Source organism: Hoplias malabaricus, chromosome 12 (genome assembly GCF_029633855.1).
Source record: "Hoplias malabaricus isolate fHopMal1 chromosome 12, fHopMal1.hap1, whole genome shotgun sequence".
Taxonomy (NCBI): Eukaryota; Metazoa; Chordata; class Actinopteri; order Characiformes; family Erythrinidae; genus Hoplias; species Hoplias malabaricus.
In genome coordinates, this window is record NC_089811.1 from 21981686 (window position 1) to 22001554 (window position 19869).

A 19869-nucleotide genomic window follows, 5' to 3' on the forward strand; every position below is an offset into this window, starting at 1 on the left:
CCAAGCCCAGCCTTTTATCATTCATTTACTGCCTTCTGCTGATACATATCATATTTACTGCATTAAAGCAGAATTGATGTTTGTCTCAAATGTCATTGCTGTGGCTCCCTGCTGTGAGGCTAGATATAAGTTTAGGGGTCACTTCCCAATGACAAACAGCATTACCCTGGATGCAGCAGACAGATCTGACTCTGGCTATAATTACACCCAGACTTCAGGGAGCGCAGTAGGGTCACAAACTCACTTTCACTTACGCTAAAAAGCGCTGGAGCTACTGAACACAGCTGCGTACACTGTGTCCTCTCAGCCCACTTGATTATAACCCATTCACTTTTGTAAATATGCCTCGGGATTCAGAATTGGGAACTTGACACCAAGGTGGAAATGGAATATTTTGACTGTAGAGTAGATGTCAATAGCGTTGAGTAGAGTATGCAATGGTGAATAAACTTCAGGAACATAATTACATTATTAATTCAGCTGAATCTCACTATTTCATCTTTTCTAATCAAACAGTACATCTACTGCACAAATGCTTCAAACATGTATGTCAGATTTACAGGGAAGAAAAAATCTAAATGACATATCATAATGTGAAATGTAAAATGGAATTCTGTCATGTAAGTGGCATTTGGAACATTCAATTTCTGTTATAAAAAAATAAATAAATAAAAAAGATGTGTTTTGGCCTTATTCTATTACATATGGAATATTTTGTTCATGCATTAAGCAAACTAGAGGAAACAAACAGCAATCAGCCTTTTCCACATTAATAGGCATTTAAGGTTTAGCCTTAGGTAAGCTAATGTATAAAATATTGCTTACAAATTATAGTTGTCTATATTACTTTTTATTTTTAGTAAAATTATTTTACTAGTCTGTGGTAAATATGTAATTCAGTATCTCAGTCACATTACAAGGAGTGTCTTAATTTTTTAGTATGCATAATTTCTGGATCAGTACCAATCTGTAGTATTTGTCTGTCAGTGCTGGTAATAACGCAGATACAAACACATCTATGAAATTTTAAAACTGGGAAAATTAATTGTGTAATATTATGGTAATATTTGTGTAACATGTTGCATTTACTCATAAATTACATTTAAAATGGGTTTCCTAGAGATCTGTAAATAATAAATTATATATTTATTATATAAATGTGTTATAATACCAATATTAACAACAACAACCCCCCCCCAAAAAATAGTTAGGAATCAAACCCTAATCAGCATTTCTTATTGATCTGTGCTTTACCTGAGCAGGGAATCAGATCAAAGTATTCAGTTCTAACAGATTTGTGCTTAGCTAAACCTAGAATTGAACCTAGAATTTGGGGTCACCTGACATGAAAAACGTTTAGGTAAATAAAGTGAAAGAAGTGTGTATATTTTACAGCGCTAACTGTAAAACCCACAGCACTAATTGTGTAGTTCATATGAAAAATACCTGAGTGTTCTTCAGCAGTAAGCTACTTTATCTGACCAGCTGCAGGTTTTATTGTTACAGTGGTTATTCATTGTTATAACTTTGTTACTACCCTATCATTTGCCCATTACAGATACGAGTTTACTTTAGCAGTAAACTACAATGACGGACCAGTAAATTTCTCCTTTATTACAGTAGTTATAAAGAGTTATGCCATGGTAACTGCCATAGAATATCCCCATTATAGACTTAGCATGTTACATGACCAGCAGAAAACTGGTACAGCTGACTTGTACTGGTACAACTGTCTCCTTTATTGCAGTAGGTATTACTGGTTATGACAGCTTTTAAAAATGTAATTTAATTGATTATGAACAGTCTAACCAAGCTGTTATTAACTCAAACCAGACTATATTTAAGCCTCTATCAGCAAAATTTGATTTTCTAATTATAGTTTTTTCCTCTGTTCTTTTTATCATGAAATTGTTTGGAACTAACTTTAGAGTACGGCACCGCATGAGCTGTTACACAAAATTACAGCATTTTTATTTTACAAGACAAGGAATCAGACAGGATTGAAACAACACACACCACACACACACACTCACACTGGTCTATAGTGCCCTGACAACACATGGCAGGAAAATCATAGGGGCCAGGGAAAATATGCTGTCTCTTAAATACTGGACGATTACATGACGAGGGGGAGTTTGTGTTGAAGTATGTTTTACAAAAACAAGGAGAAAAGGTAAAATAGCAGCCTTGCAACTTCATCTTCATCAGACGTCATGGGAGGAAAAAGAGAGCCTCTGATAACACAGGCTCTGAGAAAGAGACAAGAAGAAAGATGAAGTGACACAGGAAAAAAAAAACACATCACCCCTAGCTGATAGATCTCTTAAAGGAGAATCTCCCCAGTTTAAACCCTGATGAGCAAGGGCACAATACATCCTGAGACAATTCACATAAAAATAAATAAGTAAATAAATAAATAACTTTACCCTAAAATCCTCCTATGTATGTCTCAGCAAATTCAGGAAAGCCTCACCCTACACTTTCAAGTTATTCAGTCTCCTCTTTCACTGTTCTGTGTCCTTGGAACTCCAGCATCTCAGTCTTTTGTCTGACTAATTAAACCAATGGGCTGTAGAAGACACAAAGTCTTTGGGCTGAAATGATGCTTTGGGAAAAGCTGGCCACCAGTTCTACAAGTAATCAATAGTTCTTGCTTTACTGCTCTCTATGAAGTCACACATATTTCCCATACGACCCAAAAGTCTGTTGACTCATGCTCATCCAACGTTTCTTCTGAACTAAAAAGTGTATCTATTTATTTATAGTTTGTCCCAGTTGTCTGCAGTGAACCGCCTTTCTTCTGAAAACACTTAAGATACGATGCTGGAACATTTCTGAGAGGATCTTAATTAGGGTTCAGGTATTGATGAAACCACTCCAAATCATCCCAAATATATTAAACTGAGCTCCATTTGTCCTGCAGACCAAAAAAAAAAGTCTGTTCCAGCTTCCTCTGTGGCAATTACAAATTATTGCATGAAATGTGGCCAATAAAGTGCAGTTGAAGACCCTGTTTGTGTAGCACACTACTTCTTAACAAACTCCTATAAATCATTGAACTACTATAAATCAGCTGCTGAACAATCCAAACAAGCTCTGGCACAAGTGTCTGACCCTGTGTAGAGCATCAGAATGAATGGCGTCAGTGTGATCAGATTAAGTTGAACTTATCAATGCACTGCTCTGTTTGGTAAAGTGAAATCACATCACCATCATGCTCTCAAGCGCTCACTGGAGTTTAATCATGCCTGGAATTTTGGTCCTAACCCAACAACACAAACACAGCCCAGGAACCTAACCCCACGGAAAGAACTTTACTGTATGGGCTCAACCCAAACCAAAACATTAGGTTAAAAGTCTAAAACCCATAACAACAAAAATAAATAAAAATAAACAAAAACAAAATGTTTAACAGTACTTAAACTGCGAACTGGGAATGGAAAATTAGAGCTGTCCTTAGGTTAGCGATACATCAAATGAACAACAGAAAATTAAGAACCAATATTATATTGTAAAGTTTAAATCACCCATTAGCACTACACACAAGCCCATGTTCAACAGGCTCAATGCCAAGTGCTGTTTAGCAGCGTATCCAGCCCCCAGCGCTGAGCTGTAGAGCAGTGAAACTGCATTCTCTGAAGTGATGGAGCACAGTCAGTGATGAGGTTTCAACACAGTGCAAAGACTGCTGAGAAGATTCCTTTTTATTTATTTGTCTCAATATGGACAGTGATGATATAGGACACACATTTTTTTCCGTAAGATGTTGATAAACTTGCCAAGCTCTCTGCAAACTCCTTGTAATATGTTTTGATCAAATAAAATGTAAATAAATGATATTACACGTCACTTCCATGTTGTTTTGTGTTTCTTACTCTGGAGCCCACTTAGACAACCATGAGACTCAACACTTACTAACTTGCAGCATCCACTTGGCAAATATCTGCATTAGTAAACATAACACACATCAGTTATTTATCAGCAGGATTTGGGCCTCACCATTTCTTGGAAGGCAGATGGCCAAAGCAAAGCTTGGGTGGCCAACAGGGGGCGTTGTATTTGTGGTTTGTTTGGATCCCAACCAGATCAGAGGCTAAAACCTAGGTCCTGAATCTCTGAGGTCATAAAAGATCCAGAATCACAGTCCTGCTAACTGTACCCCTCTGGCCCATCCTCAAATAAAGAGGTTTAATCATTCGATCGCATCACATGGTGAGGGGACTGGGATCTGTTGCCATATCCTCCAGGTGGACGTTGCCGGTTGAGGTGACCCTCTAACGTCCCAAAGACTGTAAAGACAGTTGTCTCGAAAAAAGTCACCCTGATGGGGACTAGTGTCAGTGTTGACAAAATATGCAAAAGCTCTCTGAGTGCAGTTAGAAAAAAAATCAAGAATGTCTAAGGAATGAGTGCTGCTGGGCATCTATAAAAAAGAGTGGTCTCATTAAAATGAACATCATTCCTGTACCATTGGAATTGCACTCTGTACAATGCAGGGGCACGCTGACTCTTCTCAATTGATTTTCATATAGAAGTCCTGCAGGGGGGTGATTCCATTTCCATATAGAGCTTGTGTGGCACACCATTCACTCAATTAATCACATAATACGATCAATTCCTGCCCAGATAGAAGTCACACACCAGCAGTTTCCCGTGTGAGCAAGCTAGCATGTCCTTTACAGGGCATCAAACGTTATATTACATGGGAATATGTAAGAAAGAAAAAGGGTTTTCAGTATCTCATATGTATAACGGCAGGAGGGCGAAGAACTGTGCTGGAGTTTTATAGTTGTGCCTAGAGCTCTTGATACTTCAAAACACAAAATGCTGTGTTATTGTCTTTGTTTATTTTATTTATTATTTCCCACCAAAAAATGAGGCTGGCTTTAACAGCAGCATACACTGCGAGTGATTTCTTGGTGCTGGGGCTGTAATGGCGAATAGCGAAGGAGGAGTGAGCTGAAGGGCAAGAGAGAATGTCTATGGTTTGATTACAGCCATTCACACCTGATGGAACAGGGTGCATCTCTCTCAGTGAATATTTCTGAGCCTCTGAGCTGTGGACGGAAGCGCGCCGCCATTGCTTAGTGTTTGCATAAATAAATGTCTGGCTAAGCAATATTTTCAGCTTGTTCCATATGTCAACCTGCTCAAGCGTTAAGCTGCTGGAGCTCCTGGCACAGTCCCGTCTCACAGGTGCTAGAGACGCAGCTGTCCGAGCAATGGCAGCGGGTTCATCTGCCAGCTACGGAGAACGCAAGGAATTCATTGTAGAGCCTGAATGATGACACACATTTCCAATTGCTTATCTACAGTCGCTCCTCTTCCTATTAACTATTACACTGAAGAGATTGTCGAGCAGCAGCCTGCTATTCATAGCTGCCTTCTTCAGTCTCAGTTTTGACACCCCTGATAATCAGTAATGCAGCCATTTTAAGGTGAACACAGATGTTTAACTGTGCAATTTTTCTATTTTTCATTGGCAAAAAGCATTTTTAAAAACATGTATGCCCTGAAGCAGTTGCACACAAGTCTGAGGTGCAACAAGCGCAATGCAAATTTCAGCTAGAGGAGTATAAATCCTTCCAGGAAGAGTGGAAGCTGTACTGCAGGAAAGAGGGGCGTACTTTCTATACACCTGTTTGATTTCAAAAGATGTTATGTCAGAGTGTTTCTGCAAACGTCTTGCCCTATAGTGAACTTCACAAACTAATTCACGACTGCTGTGCAGAGCTACAGCTGAATTGTATTGTGTACAAAGCATTGTTTGTGTAACATATAACTGTAATTCAGAATTTAAAACATTTTTCGATTCTTTTGTCATTTTGTGGTGACTGCTCCTCACCACCAGCCGGAGAGAGGTTTACACCTGCTGGAGAGACTATTTAAGCCCCATGATTCCTTGATTTAATTGCATACTATTGCCACGTTCCTGCATTGTGTCTTGCTTAGTGGTTTTATTTGTTTACTCTTGGAGTTCTTTCCAGAGGACCTTTCCCCTGATTCTTCACCTGTTGTATTCAACTATATTTTTGCCCTCACTCATCTACACCTGTGGATCTTAACAGATGCAGTCAAAACATAGCCTTCTCACCAGCCACAATGCGTTGAGCCAGAGTCAGTTAGTTAGAAAAGGGGGTGGTTCAGTTTATGGCCGATGGGTATAATTTCAGCAATATACCTAGAAGCCCAGATGTGCGAGGGTTAAATATTCACAGGCCTGCTTAGCATAACACCCCGTGGAGTCAGACATCACGCAGTTTGTGTTAGCAAAATAAATGTGGCTCACTGAAAGACAATTAGTTGGTGGGGATTGCTGATGCCACAACGTAAGTGAGACGACAGGCTGAAATTAAAAACAATGCCCTCCAACCAGGACAAATTAAGCTTGGGTTTAATGGTTTAATCGCTCAGAAGATTCATGGCCAATAAGTACATTCTGCAACTGCTTTGTAGGTGAAGGGTGTTATTAGTGACTGTCTGGCTAGTGGTTTGCAAACTAGTGATTCTAGGAGATTTGTTATGACCTCTTTGTGGAATTCAGAGCATAAAAACCTTGCTCCGTGCCCCTTTTACTCACACCCAAACCAGCTTGTACAAGTGGAGCGGAAGGACACGGACCAGAGCTTTGAAAATGACACAGCTATGAGGTTTTTTAAGCATTTGCCACAGGGACAGAGCAGTAGTATAATTATTAAAACAGTGCACTGCAGGTTCACTTAAGCCCCCCCTCCTCAACACACAAACACACATGCATACAACCCAAAACACACTATTTTAATATAACCATTGGCACTAAGGACAGATCCAGGCAGGACAGTAACATATTCCCTGCTTCTGGGCATAAATCTATTACAGCTCCTGCTGCTGACATTTGAGGATGAGATTCAGAGGATTCCCTTCATTATGGCACTTAATACCTCAGAGGACCAGCTCCACTGAGAATGGCACAAGCGCATAATTCATCACAGCGAGCTTCGCTAAAACTAAACACACACACACACACACGTGCACACACACACAAAATCACTCATTCACTCACTCAGCTCCCAGCCAACATACATTAACAACGATCCGAGAGCCAGACCTCTTCAACAGCACGGATCTGTGCTCGCCAGCGCTCAGACAGATGTTGATCCTGTTCAAGAGATGCATTATTACTACACTGAGACCATGAGAGAGAGAGAGAGAGAGAGAGAGAGAGAGAGAGAGAGAGAGGGAGGGATCGAGGGAGAGCATCAGCACCTTCAGTCTTATACTTAAGAGATACTACTCACAAATTAACACCATAAAGTAAAAGCAGAAAAATCTAAATGGCAATTTTATGACTGATGTGTGTGTGTGTGTGTGTGTGTGTGTGTGTGTGTGAATATAAACAGGGAGAGAGAGAGAATAATGATAGACACAGTGAGACATTGCAAGAAACAATATAATATTTGTGTGTGTGTGTGTGTGTGGAGAGAGAGAGAGAGAGAGAGAGAGAGAGAGAGAGAGCATACAACTGAAGCAGAAGGACATAGAGCAAGAGAAAGAGACTGTATAAAAATGTGAGAGACCCAAGAAGTATGAGATATTGAACAGTGTTGGAACGAGGCTTCAATGCTGCATTAACATCCCAAGTGTTCATTTAAATGCAGCTTGTAACAAATTAAAACCATGCATGAGACGCTGAAACATCAATAAGGCAATACTGTCACTCAGGAGTTAGCGACAGAGATCTAGAGAGGGAGATCAATTATATCACACGGTCCAATGTTCAAGTACAATGTGGGGCTGCGTACAGGCCCTAGTTTGAACTCATGAATTATAACTACAGTGTCATTCAAATAGTAACAAGCACAAAGTAACATCATGTAGTTAAGAGTCCTTAAAGGCTAAGCACCACTTAATGGACCTCCATGAATATTTCACATTATTTTAGTTACTGACATATATACGTATGAATTAAAATGAAAATAGCAGCTTAATTTGCTTTAAAACTGACAATTTTATTAAATTGACAGAAAAACCGGAGCTTGCTACGGATATTCTTGAACACAACCGTGACGTCACTGGTGGACAACAGTCTGCAGTAAAACACTGTTATGACTGACTGTTATGACAGTATCTAGCTAGCTAAATAACCAACATTATTCATGACAATAGCAATAAGCTAAACTCAATTTAGAGGTACCGTTATTCTTGTAAATGTGATCGAAGTCGAACTCGAATTCGTCCAACACTATGAACCTCCGTAGCCTAGTATAATCTGAGCCACCAAGTTTAGCAAGTCAAGCTAACGTTAACTAACACCAACTAAAACAGGCGAAGTAAGTGATCTTACCCTGTTTACCTCCATGTATATAGAGGCTCTTGAACACCTTTCGTTGGTGTCCTTACATGCCCATATTGTTGGCAAAGCACCAGTGAAATGAGCACTACAGATAACGGAGTGAGCAGATGAGCGGTGCCCATTTAAAGTTGACAAATTTAGTCAATTTTCTGGATATTTTGGGATCTTTGGGCCATTTGTACACAGATATCCCACTGTACATTGAATGATTGCAGCCAAAAACAACACACTTTTTCGTCATTTTGCATTAAATTAGGTGCAACTTCTAGAGTTGTTGTCCACCATCTACGTCACAGGCAAGACGCCTATTAGAGTTTCCGAACACCGTTGGGGGGTAGACCAATGGTCTTTTAAACCTTATTCCTTGAATTAGTAAGAAATAACATGTTTTCGTGCTCAACAGCAATTCTATCCAGTTTTGTCCTGGCTTGACAACATACAAAAAAAAAAAAAAAAAAAAAAAAAAAAAAAACATGAGAACATGAGGAAGAATAATTGACAGGGACCAGGAACTGGAAACCTATCCTCCGCTGGCCATCTTGGATAAACTTAATAAACTTAACGTAATCTGTACAATAGTGAATATATAAAGCAATTACAGAAGTGAGTATGTAACTGGACAGAAATGTATAAATTAGCTAATGAAAGCCAATGACTGTTGTGAGAAAAATGGGGGAAAACGTCCTCTACAGCTCAGTAAGTGTTTGACAGATTATTGGATCAGTGCTGTTGGGAGAAGGGGAGACACCAAAATATGCAGTACAGGGGGGTAATCCAGGACTAGGGTAGGGAACCACACTGATGTAGACTATACCAGATGCTCAATTCTCTCAGTCTGGGCAGCAGTTCATTCTGCCACTGGTATTAGGCCTAAATCAAGGTAAATCTCTCTGCTGCCACGGAGGGTGTTTAGTAGTCTGTCCACCACTCCTTTCTCTTTCTCGCGAAATTGTGTTAGTAACACGCCTGTGTGTGTGTGTGTGTGTGTGTGTGTGTGTGTGTGCGCGCGTGTTTGGGTCAGAACACAGCCCTCTACCTCCACCTGCCGTTCTGGCTGAAGAAGCAGAAAACCCCACGAACAGCCACAGTCCACTGCACATTTCCCACACACACACCATACTGGATAACTTCCCTGCATTTCGTGGTGATATTCACGCCTCAGCAAACCACGTAAACAAGTGAAAGTCAAAGCAGGGTTAGCAAGTAACATGTAAACAAAACATATTTGCAGTAAATTTATAATAAAGTGTGTTACACACACCACGCCAAAAAAGAGTATATTCTCTTAAACCTCTCTAACAACATTTCTTGAGGCTTAAGTCTAGAAGTCTAACATTCTTGTTGGATTTTATGTATTTTTCCGTGCCACCTTAAATGTGGCTTAGAGAAAGCAAAAAAACTAGTTTGATGTATAAGTAATCATAAAACAGCAGCACACCCTACATGTGAGGCTCGACCACGAGTAGAGAGAGAGAGAGAGAGAGAGAGAGAGAGAGAGAGAGCAAATGGGCAAGCCCTACGTCCTACTGACATCCACCGTATTCGTTCAACTCTTAATTTAGCACCTTAAATGAGTCATAGAAGCACATGTATGGCAACATGGTGCTTGTGGATGGACAGTCACTTAAGGTGGAACGGAAAAACTGCAATAATAAGCCAACTTCAGAGTTGAATGTAGACTGCAAGCTTTTCGCTGCACTCAAATCTCACACAAACAAAGGTGAAAGTAAACTCGTGTCCACCTTCTGCATCACTTCAGGAGCGCGTTCCCGTGGCCAAGTGCGCGCGACAAGCCTCTCGCGCTCCAAAAACCAAGCTGGACCAAAAGAAGCCGAAAGAAAAGCTCTTTCTCTCAAGCGGGACGTGCCCAACCTACAAAACAGCACCGGACAACACGCTCGCGCGCGCTCTCGCTCCCGCTCTCACACACACATACACACCCCCCAGAGGTCCTCAGCTCGTTCAGCCCGGTCCCCTTCCACTCATTTACCTTCGCCACCGCTGATGAGCAAGCCGAGGACGCACACGAGCTGTCCGAACATCTTGGGTCTCCGTCCGCGTGCTGGAGAGGGCTTAAACGCGAGGTGCTGCTGAAAAGAAAGACAGGCACACTCCTTCTCCTGTTCTACTTCTTCTCCCTCTTCTTTTTCCCTTCTTCTTCTCTCTCCACTTCTCCCTCCTTTTCCCCTCCCTGGTCTCTCTCTCTCTCTCTCTCTCAGCTCTCACAGTCAAAGCCCTCAGGTTCTCAGCGCTGGAATGCCTCAGAGCCTCGAAGCCTCGGTGTGTATGGATCAGCGCGAGCGCGTTCACGTGGGCACGAGCGGGCACGAGCAGCCGCGCGCGCCTGTAGAGTTGCGAGAGTTGCAGGCGAGAGTTAACTGCAGAGACCGAGCGGAGTGGATGAGTGAGGGGGCAGCGCACGTGGGGACGCTGCATCAACTGCCTCTGATAGAACAGGCACCAATAAGAGTGCTGCGCGAACCCGAGCCAATTTATTATCGCGATAGTTGACCAACATATCAGGGAATGAAAATATAGGTGATCACATGATATTTAGCCCCTTAATCACAATGATTGTTATCCACTTACTAACCTCCAACATTATTACTCATTAAATAAAATGAAAACGTAGTATTTACCAGGCTATACTATAATGGGTTTGGAGCTGTGTAAATGAGACACAGACAAATTGCAAACAAGCAACCTTTATTCAAACCTTTAAAGGGCACGGTGTAGAAAGGAATTAAGGGAGCAGGCAGTAATTGGGCTTGGCGTATAGCGAGATCAAGGGGCAACACAAGCCAGCAGACACCATTCTGGCTAAGTGTGAGCGCCCAACAACAACACATCGCACTACACCCCAATTCCAAAGACATACACACAACACACATACGACAACAAAAGATAACCCCCACACCACGACCACCACTGGGCAAATATGATTTGAATTGTGGATCATCAATTAAACTTTTTTTTTTTCTCATTACCCAAATCAAACCTGCTTTGTGGTGGTCTTATGAAGGTCCTGACCATTAATGAACAGTGTGAAAGGGGTAAAATATGCATAAGAAAAGATACACAATACACTGTAATTGTAGAACTACAAAGTGCTCCTGTATGGTCCTTAATGGAATGAACCGTGCTTGTAGATACAAAGGGGAGGATGGTGGATCTAACTGTTGTGTACATACAGTATATTTTCTTTTGACACATAAAGGAGCAGTCTTTAAGATATTTACTGTAGCTACGTAGTCAAAAAAATCTAGGGTGTGTGATCATAGATTAAGGAAACAGTCAATGCTAAAACACTGCTGGCATAGCATTGCTGAAGCAGTATATACTTTTTGAGAAGTGCCGAGTCTGGAGCTCCTGTGATCCCACCCTCTGTCCAATAATTTTGGAGTCCAAACCCACCGCTGCCAGGTCTATAAGCATAGTGCCTTGCAGCCATGAAATGAATAAGTTTTATTGTTATATTTTAGTGGACCCAAAAAGCCCCATTGCCCTTATAAATATATCCATGACCAGAGATGAAGTAAAATGAAAGGAAATATTGGCATTGTTTAATAGATAGAGGCAGTATAGAAACAGTAACACTACAAGAACAGAGCCAGAGCTGACTAATATTCTCCTGAACAGGAAACAGCAAATCATTTCTGAAATAATATAGTACAGATGCCTATGTATAGATTAAAACGAGTAAACACCATGGGATGTGTGTTTCATATAAAGAAAGTGAGGCATAGCCACATTTGAAAGGTGTGGACTGTGTTTTTTGTGTTTTATACGAAGAAGGTGAATAACATGTCTGTAAGGAGTAAACACCATAGTTTGCTTGTTTTAAAGAAGTTTATGCAGATTCGTGTATGTTTCTCCGTGGTGTGTGTGTGTTTTAAACAAATTAAGAAATAAAAACTGTGTGGTAGTGTCGCAGTCAAACAGTATTCTCCCCGTGTCCGCGTGGGTTTCTTCCGGGTGCACCGGTTTCCTCCCACGGTCCAAAAACACACGTTGGTAGGTGGATTGGCGACTCAAAATTGTCCGTAGGTGTGAGTGTGTGAGTGAATGTGTGTGTGTCTGTGTTGCCCTGTGAAGGACTGGCGCCCCCTCCAGGGTGTATTCCTGCCTTGCGCCCAATGATTCCAAGTAGGCTATGGACCCACCGCGACCCTAAACTGGATAAGCAGTTACAGATAATGAATGAATGAATGAATGAACTGTGTTTGAAAGCCTCGCAAATTCGCCTATTTAAGGTGGAACTGAGAAATCAAGCTTGGTAGCACACAGTTTATTAGGTTGATGTTGTATTGATATAATGTACACTTGGTCGTGTGTTTAAAATAGATAAAATGGGAAATAAGAAGTGTTTCAAAACTAATTTTGGTTATATAAACCTAGCGCTAGCTTTAGCTTCTCATAGCTGTTTAATGTGTAAATGAGTATTCAATAAGAACCTGGAGTATACCACAAATAAGGCTCTTAAACTGACTGAAACTAAATGCTTGAATACGAAAATTATGAATAAGAAGCAAGGATCTGCTTTTTAATATTACATTTATGGTTGAAGGGGAAATAACACCAGCCTTGTCTAGTCTAAAACTTTAAGGTAGTACATTTTTGTTAATGCAGGGAAAATGGCGGGGACTCTTTCTATTTTTGCCTTTCACTTAAGTAGGTAAATATTTAGTGACATTACATACAATTGGTTTGTGTGATTTAAACTGATTAACTGGAATGCATCAAAAAGTGTCAAAAGCTATAGCGCTTTCGTCGGCTCTTAAGGTGGAACAGATAATTCAAGAAGCTGGCAAATAACGCCAATAAGACAGTAAATGGACACATATACGAAACTACAAAAATTGTGAATAAGAAGCATGGGAAAATCAAATTAACACCAGCCTTGTCTAGTCTAAATATTTATGGTGGATTTGGACAGTAAAGGCTTGTAAATGCAGGGAAATTCTTCACTTTTAACGCATGTAGATGTTTTAGTGAAATTATGAACATTTTTCTGTGTAAATATGTTGATTATGGCACATTAGCTATTACAGTCCCAAGTTCTTAAATTTGTTTATTGTTTCTTGTTTATTTGTTCAGTTTTCCTCAAAATGGCAACCTGGTCGAGCTTCATGTCTGGGGAGGAGGCAGTGGACTCTCACTGCTCTTTTGAAACTGTATTATAGTTCCGATTTAAACGCTTGGTGTTATATATATATATCACTGATATATATATATATCACTTTAAAAAGTATATATTGGCCAAAGTGTTGACAGTAACACTTTTTACACATTTTAAATGTCTCATTTTAAACTTTCTTTTTATAGTGTCACAATACTCTCAAAATGAGCTTTTTCCTTTTAAATATTCAGAAATCACAATTGACATGATGCATCTTGAAGGTGTGAAGATATAAAATTCCGCTTTAGATTTTTGGGCAATTTCTACAAATCGGATTCCAAAAAAGTTGGGACACTAAACAAATTGTGAATAAAAACTGAATGCAATGATGTGGAGGTGCCAACATCTAATATTTTATTCAGAATAGAACACAAATCACAGATCAAAGTTTAAACTGAGAGAATGTATCATTTGAAGGGGAAAATATGTTGTTTCAGAATTTCATGGCGTCAACAAATCCCAAAAAGTTGGGACAAGGCCATTTTTTACCACTGTGTGGCATCCCCCCTTCTTCTTACAGCACTCAGACGTCTGGGGACAGAAGAGACCAGTTTCTCAAGTTTAGAAATAGGAATGATCTCCCATTCATGTCTAATACAGGCCTCTAACTGTTCAATCGTCTTGGGCCTTCTTTGTCGCACCTTCCTCTTTATGATGCGCCAAATGTTCTCTATAGGTGAAAGATCTGGACTGCAGACTGGCCATTTCAGTACCCGGATCCTTCTCCTACGTAGCCATGATGTGATTGCTGCAGAATGTGGTCTGGCATTATCTTGTTGAAAAATGCAGGATCTTCCCTGAAAGAGATGATGTCTAAATGGAGGCATATGTTGTTCTAGAACCTGAACATAGTTCTCTGCATTAATGGTGCCTTTCCAGACATGCAAGCTGCCCATGCCACAGTGATGCAGGCTTCTGAACGGAGCGTTGATAACAACTTGGGTTATCCTTGTCCTCTCTGGTCCAGAAGACATGGCGTCCCAGTGTTCCATAAAGAACTTCAAACCGTGACTCATCTGACCACAGAACAGTCTTCCATTTTACCACACTCCATTTTAAAAGACCCCTGGCCCAATGCAAACGTCTGAGCTTGTGGAGCTTGCTTAGAAATGGCTTCCTCTTTGCACTGTAGAGTTTCTGGAAGTATTCCTGAGCCCATTCTGTTATTTAATTGACAGTGGCATTCCTGTTTGAGGTGCAGTGACGTTTAAGGGCCCGGAGATCACAAGCATCCAGTAGAGTTTTATGGCCTTGACCCTTACGCACAGCAATTGTTCCAGATTCTCTGAATCTTTTGATGATGTTATGCACGGTTGATGATGATAACTTAAAAGTCTTTGCTATTTTATGCTGGGTAACACCATTCTGGTTTTGCTGCACTATCTTTCTGTGCAACAATGGTGGAATTGGTGATCCTCTTACCATCTTGGCTTCAGAGAGACACTGACACTCTGAGAAGCTCTTTTTATACCCAATCATGTTGTCAATTGACCTAATTAGTGTTAATTGGTCTTCCAGTTGTTCGTTATATGCTCAATTTCCTTTTTCCAGCCACTTATTGCTACCTGTCCCAACTTTTTGGGGATTTGTTGACACTGTGAAATTTTGAATCAACATATTTTTCCTTTAAAATATTACATTTACTCAGATTAGACTTTTGATCTGTCATCTATGTTCTATTACGAATAAAATATTGACATTTGCCATCTCCACATCATTGCATTCAGTTTTTATTCACAATTTGTTTAGTGTCCCAACTTTTTTGGAATCCGGTTTGTATGTTTTCTACTTGTAGAAGTATCCGGATAGCTAATGTTAATGGTTAATGCTAAAGAGCAAAATATAATATCTGCATACCCTCTGTTGTACTTCAGTGCATTTATTTGTTTCTGTGTGGGTGATAAACATCCTGTTACATAAGCCAGTGCGCTTATAAAAAGGCTGCTCATATATATGCAGGAAATGCAAGAATATGGTATGGCACAAGTAAACTCTCTGGTATAGGTGTATAATGACCGAAAGACAGTGGGCTTCTAGGCAAGGATTTGAGCACATGGCATGGTCAAGTCATTTACTGTATAACATAAGGCAGTGAACTCATTAAAAGTCTGCTTATACTCATGAATGTATGCAAATACATGGCGAGTCAGAAGTTAAATGCTTGTTAGTTAAACTACGACCACGAGACACTGCTTAGCACTGCACAAGCCATATTCATCCAACGTGTAAGACATAGCATGGCTCATGGATTCCTGTTCAAACTTGCATGGGCTCAGAAATATATACGTTGACATATACACATAATTTCATTACGTACACATTTCAGCCAGATAATTTAGAGTCAGCACATACGAACCTTAAATCTTGACGTTTGTAATGTCAGAGGGGTTTCAGTTTGTACACTAAATACATCCTATTTTTTATGTGCTTAATTATTAATTTATTTATTTATACATTTATTTGGGTCAGGGGTAAGGAAGTGGTACTGTGTGACTATGTTCAGGTAAATGCATATATGCAGGTACATGTCATAGCAGAAGTAAACTGTTTATACAACCTAAAACAGTGGGTTCTTAAAAAGTCTTCTCATACTTATGCATTTATGTAAGGAAATGGCCAGAGAACAAGCCACAGTAACCGCTTTCTGAACCAGTCTTGGATGGTCTCAGATTTCATGCAAAAGCAGCTCTGTGATTAGAATCATTTTTTAAAAAAGCTTTGGCCACTGAGCCATTTCCCGTGCCCATTAATTTGTTTAACTTCAATTTCTAGGGGCAAAGGGTTGTGAGTGTTCGGTACAGGACTGTAACTTTACCCTCTCCAAAGACCCCCTCCAGTGAAGCTATTAAGTCTAAGTGCTCTCATGATCCTCTGCCCTAAAAATCTGGGGGGAAAGAGGGGGACATTAGTTAGATACTGATACCCCACCAAAGTTGCTAAAAACAGTAAAGAAAAACCATTAAGGAGTTATACACGATGATACAGAGCTTGTAGAAGTTTGAGAACGTCAGTAAAAGTGATGAGGGGGGAGGTGTGAACAAGGATATCAGCTTTTTTTCATAGCTTTTTTTTTTATTAGTTTAGTTTTTCAATTTTTGCATAAATCCAAACCTTATTTTACTCAGAAATACCTTTAGAAAAATCTAGCTAAATATATTATCTGCATTACTTCCTTTTCAAGGATTATTGGTCTGTGTGTGTGTGTGTGTGTGTGTGTGAGAGAGAGAGAGAGAGAGAGAGAGAGAGAGAGAGAAGATAAAAGGTTGTGTTCTGACAGCAATTATAAGTAAGCATGAAAAGTAACTTTATTAAAGAATTATGAACAGAACTGTGAAAATCACCCTTTGGTTTATTTCAAATCAAAAGCTGAAAACCTATAGAACAGACAATCAAAACAGTAAGTAACACTGATTTTCTTTAAAGAGGCACTAACATTTACACATGCAGCTACCCAAACACACCTCAGCTGCCTTACACAAAAACTGTCACTGTGCACATTTTTTGTTTTTACTCTGGTGGTATCCTCAAGTACGTTTAGTAATTCAGTGCTGTTAGATAGGGAACATAATTGGAACAGATTCTATATTGTAGATTTTGTGTTGTGTTGATTTATTATACATTTCCAATTTTTATATTTTAGTATTTAATTTTACAAGCTTTGAAAGCTTACATATTTTCACTTCTCCCTTTGGAGAAGAGAAGGTAATATACCTGTACCTTTTTTGTTGATGCGAGAAATGTCTGTTTTCCCTGAACCCTCACTGTTGGCTGAATTATCTTATGACAACTGGCTGAAGTTAACTCATACTGCGAGGGGGTAAGAAAGGGCTAATATGCTAAAATTGGCTAAAATTCTCTTTAGGTCATTAATTTACACCCAAAATATAATTTCTGTTCATTGCAATCATATATTTGGGAGTTATTTACAAAGCTTGGGGGAGTGGAGGGAACTAGTCCGAAATGAGGTGAGAACAGCCATTGAGGAAGATAGGAGAAGCAGAGCAGTGGGACTGAGACCGCAAGGCACCTGGAAGAGATGGGAACAAGTGGTGGAGAGGAAGACCACATGGGCTGACTTCTGGCTGGCAGAGACACCCTGCATTAAGTTCCTAGTTCAAGCCATCTATGATGTCTTTCCCATCCCATCCAACCTGCACTGCATGGGGCATACCCCCCTCTGCCAGAGAAAGGGGATGCTTGAGCATATATTTAGTTTGTTGCCCAAAAGCTTTTGAGGAAGGCAGATACTGATGACCAGGTGCTCAAGACCATTGCAGAGAGCATCTGTAGTGTCATCACCAGCTGTATGAGGTCCAAATCCATGAAACAATCTGGGGAGCTGGGGAGAAACCAATAACAACATCTTGAGCAACAATATCAGTGCTTCTCAACAATGCACAGGACTGGCAGCTGACAGTGGATTTGGGAAGCAAACTCAAGTTTCCGCAGCATGTCGTCAAGACCACCCTCAGACCTGATTTCATAATGGTGTCAGAAACAATATGCATGTTGTCATGCTGGAGCTTACAGGGAAGAGTGCATGGAGGAGGTCTTCGAACGTTGTTAACTCAGTTAACATCACTGATGATATGCCCTATGCATCTAAAGATGCATCACTACAACTACAAGACAATACAAAATAAATAAATGAATGCCATAAAAAGTGACTTAAATGTAGTTCTACACCTGAGAATATTAACATATTCTGTTAGTCCTAGGCTGCCTTCCTGCAGTCAAAAGTCCCACCTTGGAAGTTGACAGGATTGGTTCATATATGATGTCCGAGACCCTGGCTATCTGTGTATTTTTGAAACACTACTGTTTCAAAGCAGAAATACTCAGCCATGGCTTTAAATTCTTATTTTCTAGTGTATAAACAAAAATACACAGAGACGTTAAAGGAAAATAATTTGTTTTTCATTGGAAGTGGTCTGTAAATACATCATTTCTTGTTAGGAAGCTGACGTGAAGCTTTCACTGTGTTAACATTGCATCAGAAGAACAAGTTGTGAATAGGCCTCATCCTGCAATGTATGTCACAGTTTATACTTCATAAATGTACCTACTCTGCATTTTGAAAAGTGAAGTTACTTCACGGCTTCCTAGTTGCATAAAAGTCACTAATGCCTCCCTAAAACCTTTCAGGTATATCCTGAAATCTGGCTGGAGTGCTACGTCTACTATTTTTTCTTATACACACATACATTTTATGCTTCATTTAACAATTCCTCCACAGAATAGAGGAGATGCAAACCCAACTGGTGTAAATTACAATACACATACCTTTACACTCACCTCTTGGTGACCCTTGTGCCCTCGCTGAACTCGTCTATCTGAATCGGTCCCCAGTGGGAGGAAGAGAGCGATGCCTGGGGGCTTAGGATTTGTTTGGTCAAGACATAGGTGTGGTCTTGTTTTATTGACATAGGGTTTACCAGGAGCTTTGTGGTGTTTGTTTATCAAAGGGCATGTCATACACAGCTATCAGGAAAGAAAGTTCCTCAACACCAAGGAGAAAGGAACCAGAGCAGTGGGGCTTGTCGTACATTTGGTGGAAGTATAGCGGGTGTTGGGATCTATAAAATATGTAACATGCTATTGCTTTAATATGCAGTTTCACGCTCTTCTATGGTGAGTTATTATCTAAGAAGTGATAGGGGCATGTGTGTAGTGTTTGCTTGAATGCATTCTGGATTATAGCCTTAGGCCACTATTTTATTCTTATAGGCTTATCACAGGCTTGACAAACATTGAAAAGTAGAGATTTGCCAAATTGCACCTTCATGCATCAGGACATACCAATCCCAAGGTTTTTGCTCTGGTCCGCATCCTCACAGCTGTTATCTTCTGACACATTCCACTAAGTGCATGAATGTGTGGGACCGATAGCATAACTTCTCTGAAGTAACTGATTCAGGAAAAGGGGAATTTCTCAGAACATGCAGCATCCCTTTTAACTACATACTGGCCCTGGTAGAGAATGTTAAAACCTTACATCACTGTCACAGCAGAAACCTTGTCAAAAAAGCAGCTTTTTTCAAATGAAGGGGAGAAGGCTCTTAACTTTCAGAGTAAGCTAATGTAAAATATGTATGGTTGACTAAAGATGTATTTATTGGCAGTCCATTTATATTAAGGACAGTGTGTGAGTGAGTGATCTGGGGCTCAACAGGATAAAGAAGTTACAGGAGTTAGTTAATAATAAATTAATGAATGAACTTAAGCATCACATATTGGGAGTGTATTAAGATATTGTTCTTTGTTTGGCACACCTCTAATTATGCACTTATAACTGGGTTGCTCATTCTATAGGATTAGCACACAGAAGAGGTGTGATCACAATTTTTTGCACTCATTG

The 19869-nt window shown here is 40.0% G+C and overlaps 1 protein-coding gene across 4 annotated transcripts in view; it reads right to left on the bottom strand.

The window, feature by feature from the left end:
* The window catches only part of ncam2 (neural cell adhesion molecule 2), a 268551-nt gene extending 257981 nt beyond the window's left edge, over positions 1-10570 (bottom strand). For all 4 annotated transcript variants that reach the window (XM_066686778.1, XM_066686777.1, XM_066686779.1 and 1 more), the window contains exon 1: positions 10323-10570. In XM_066686778.1, the coding sequence (XP_066542875.1) occupies positions 10323-10374 (52 nt within the window). In that variant the 5' untranslated portion in view covers positions 10375-10570. The remainder of the gene's footprint in view (positions 1-10322) is intronic.
* Between the last annotated feature and the right edge of the window lie 9299 nt (positions 10571-19869).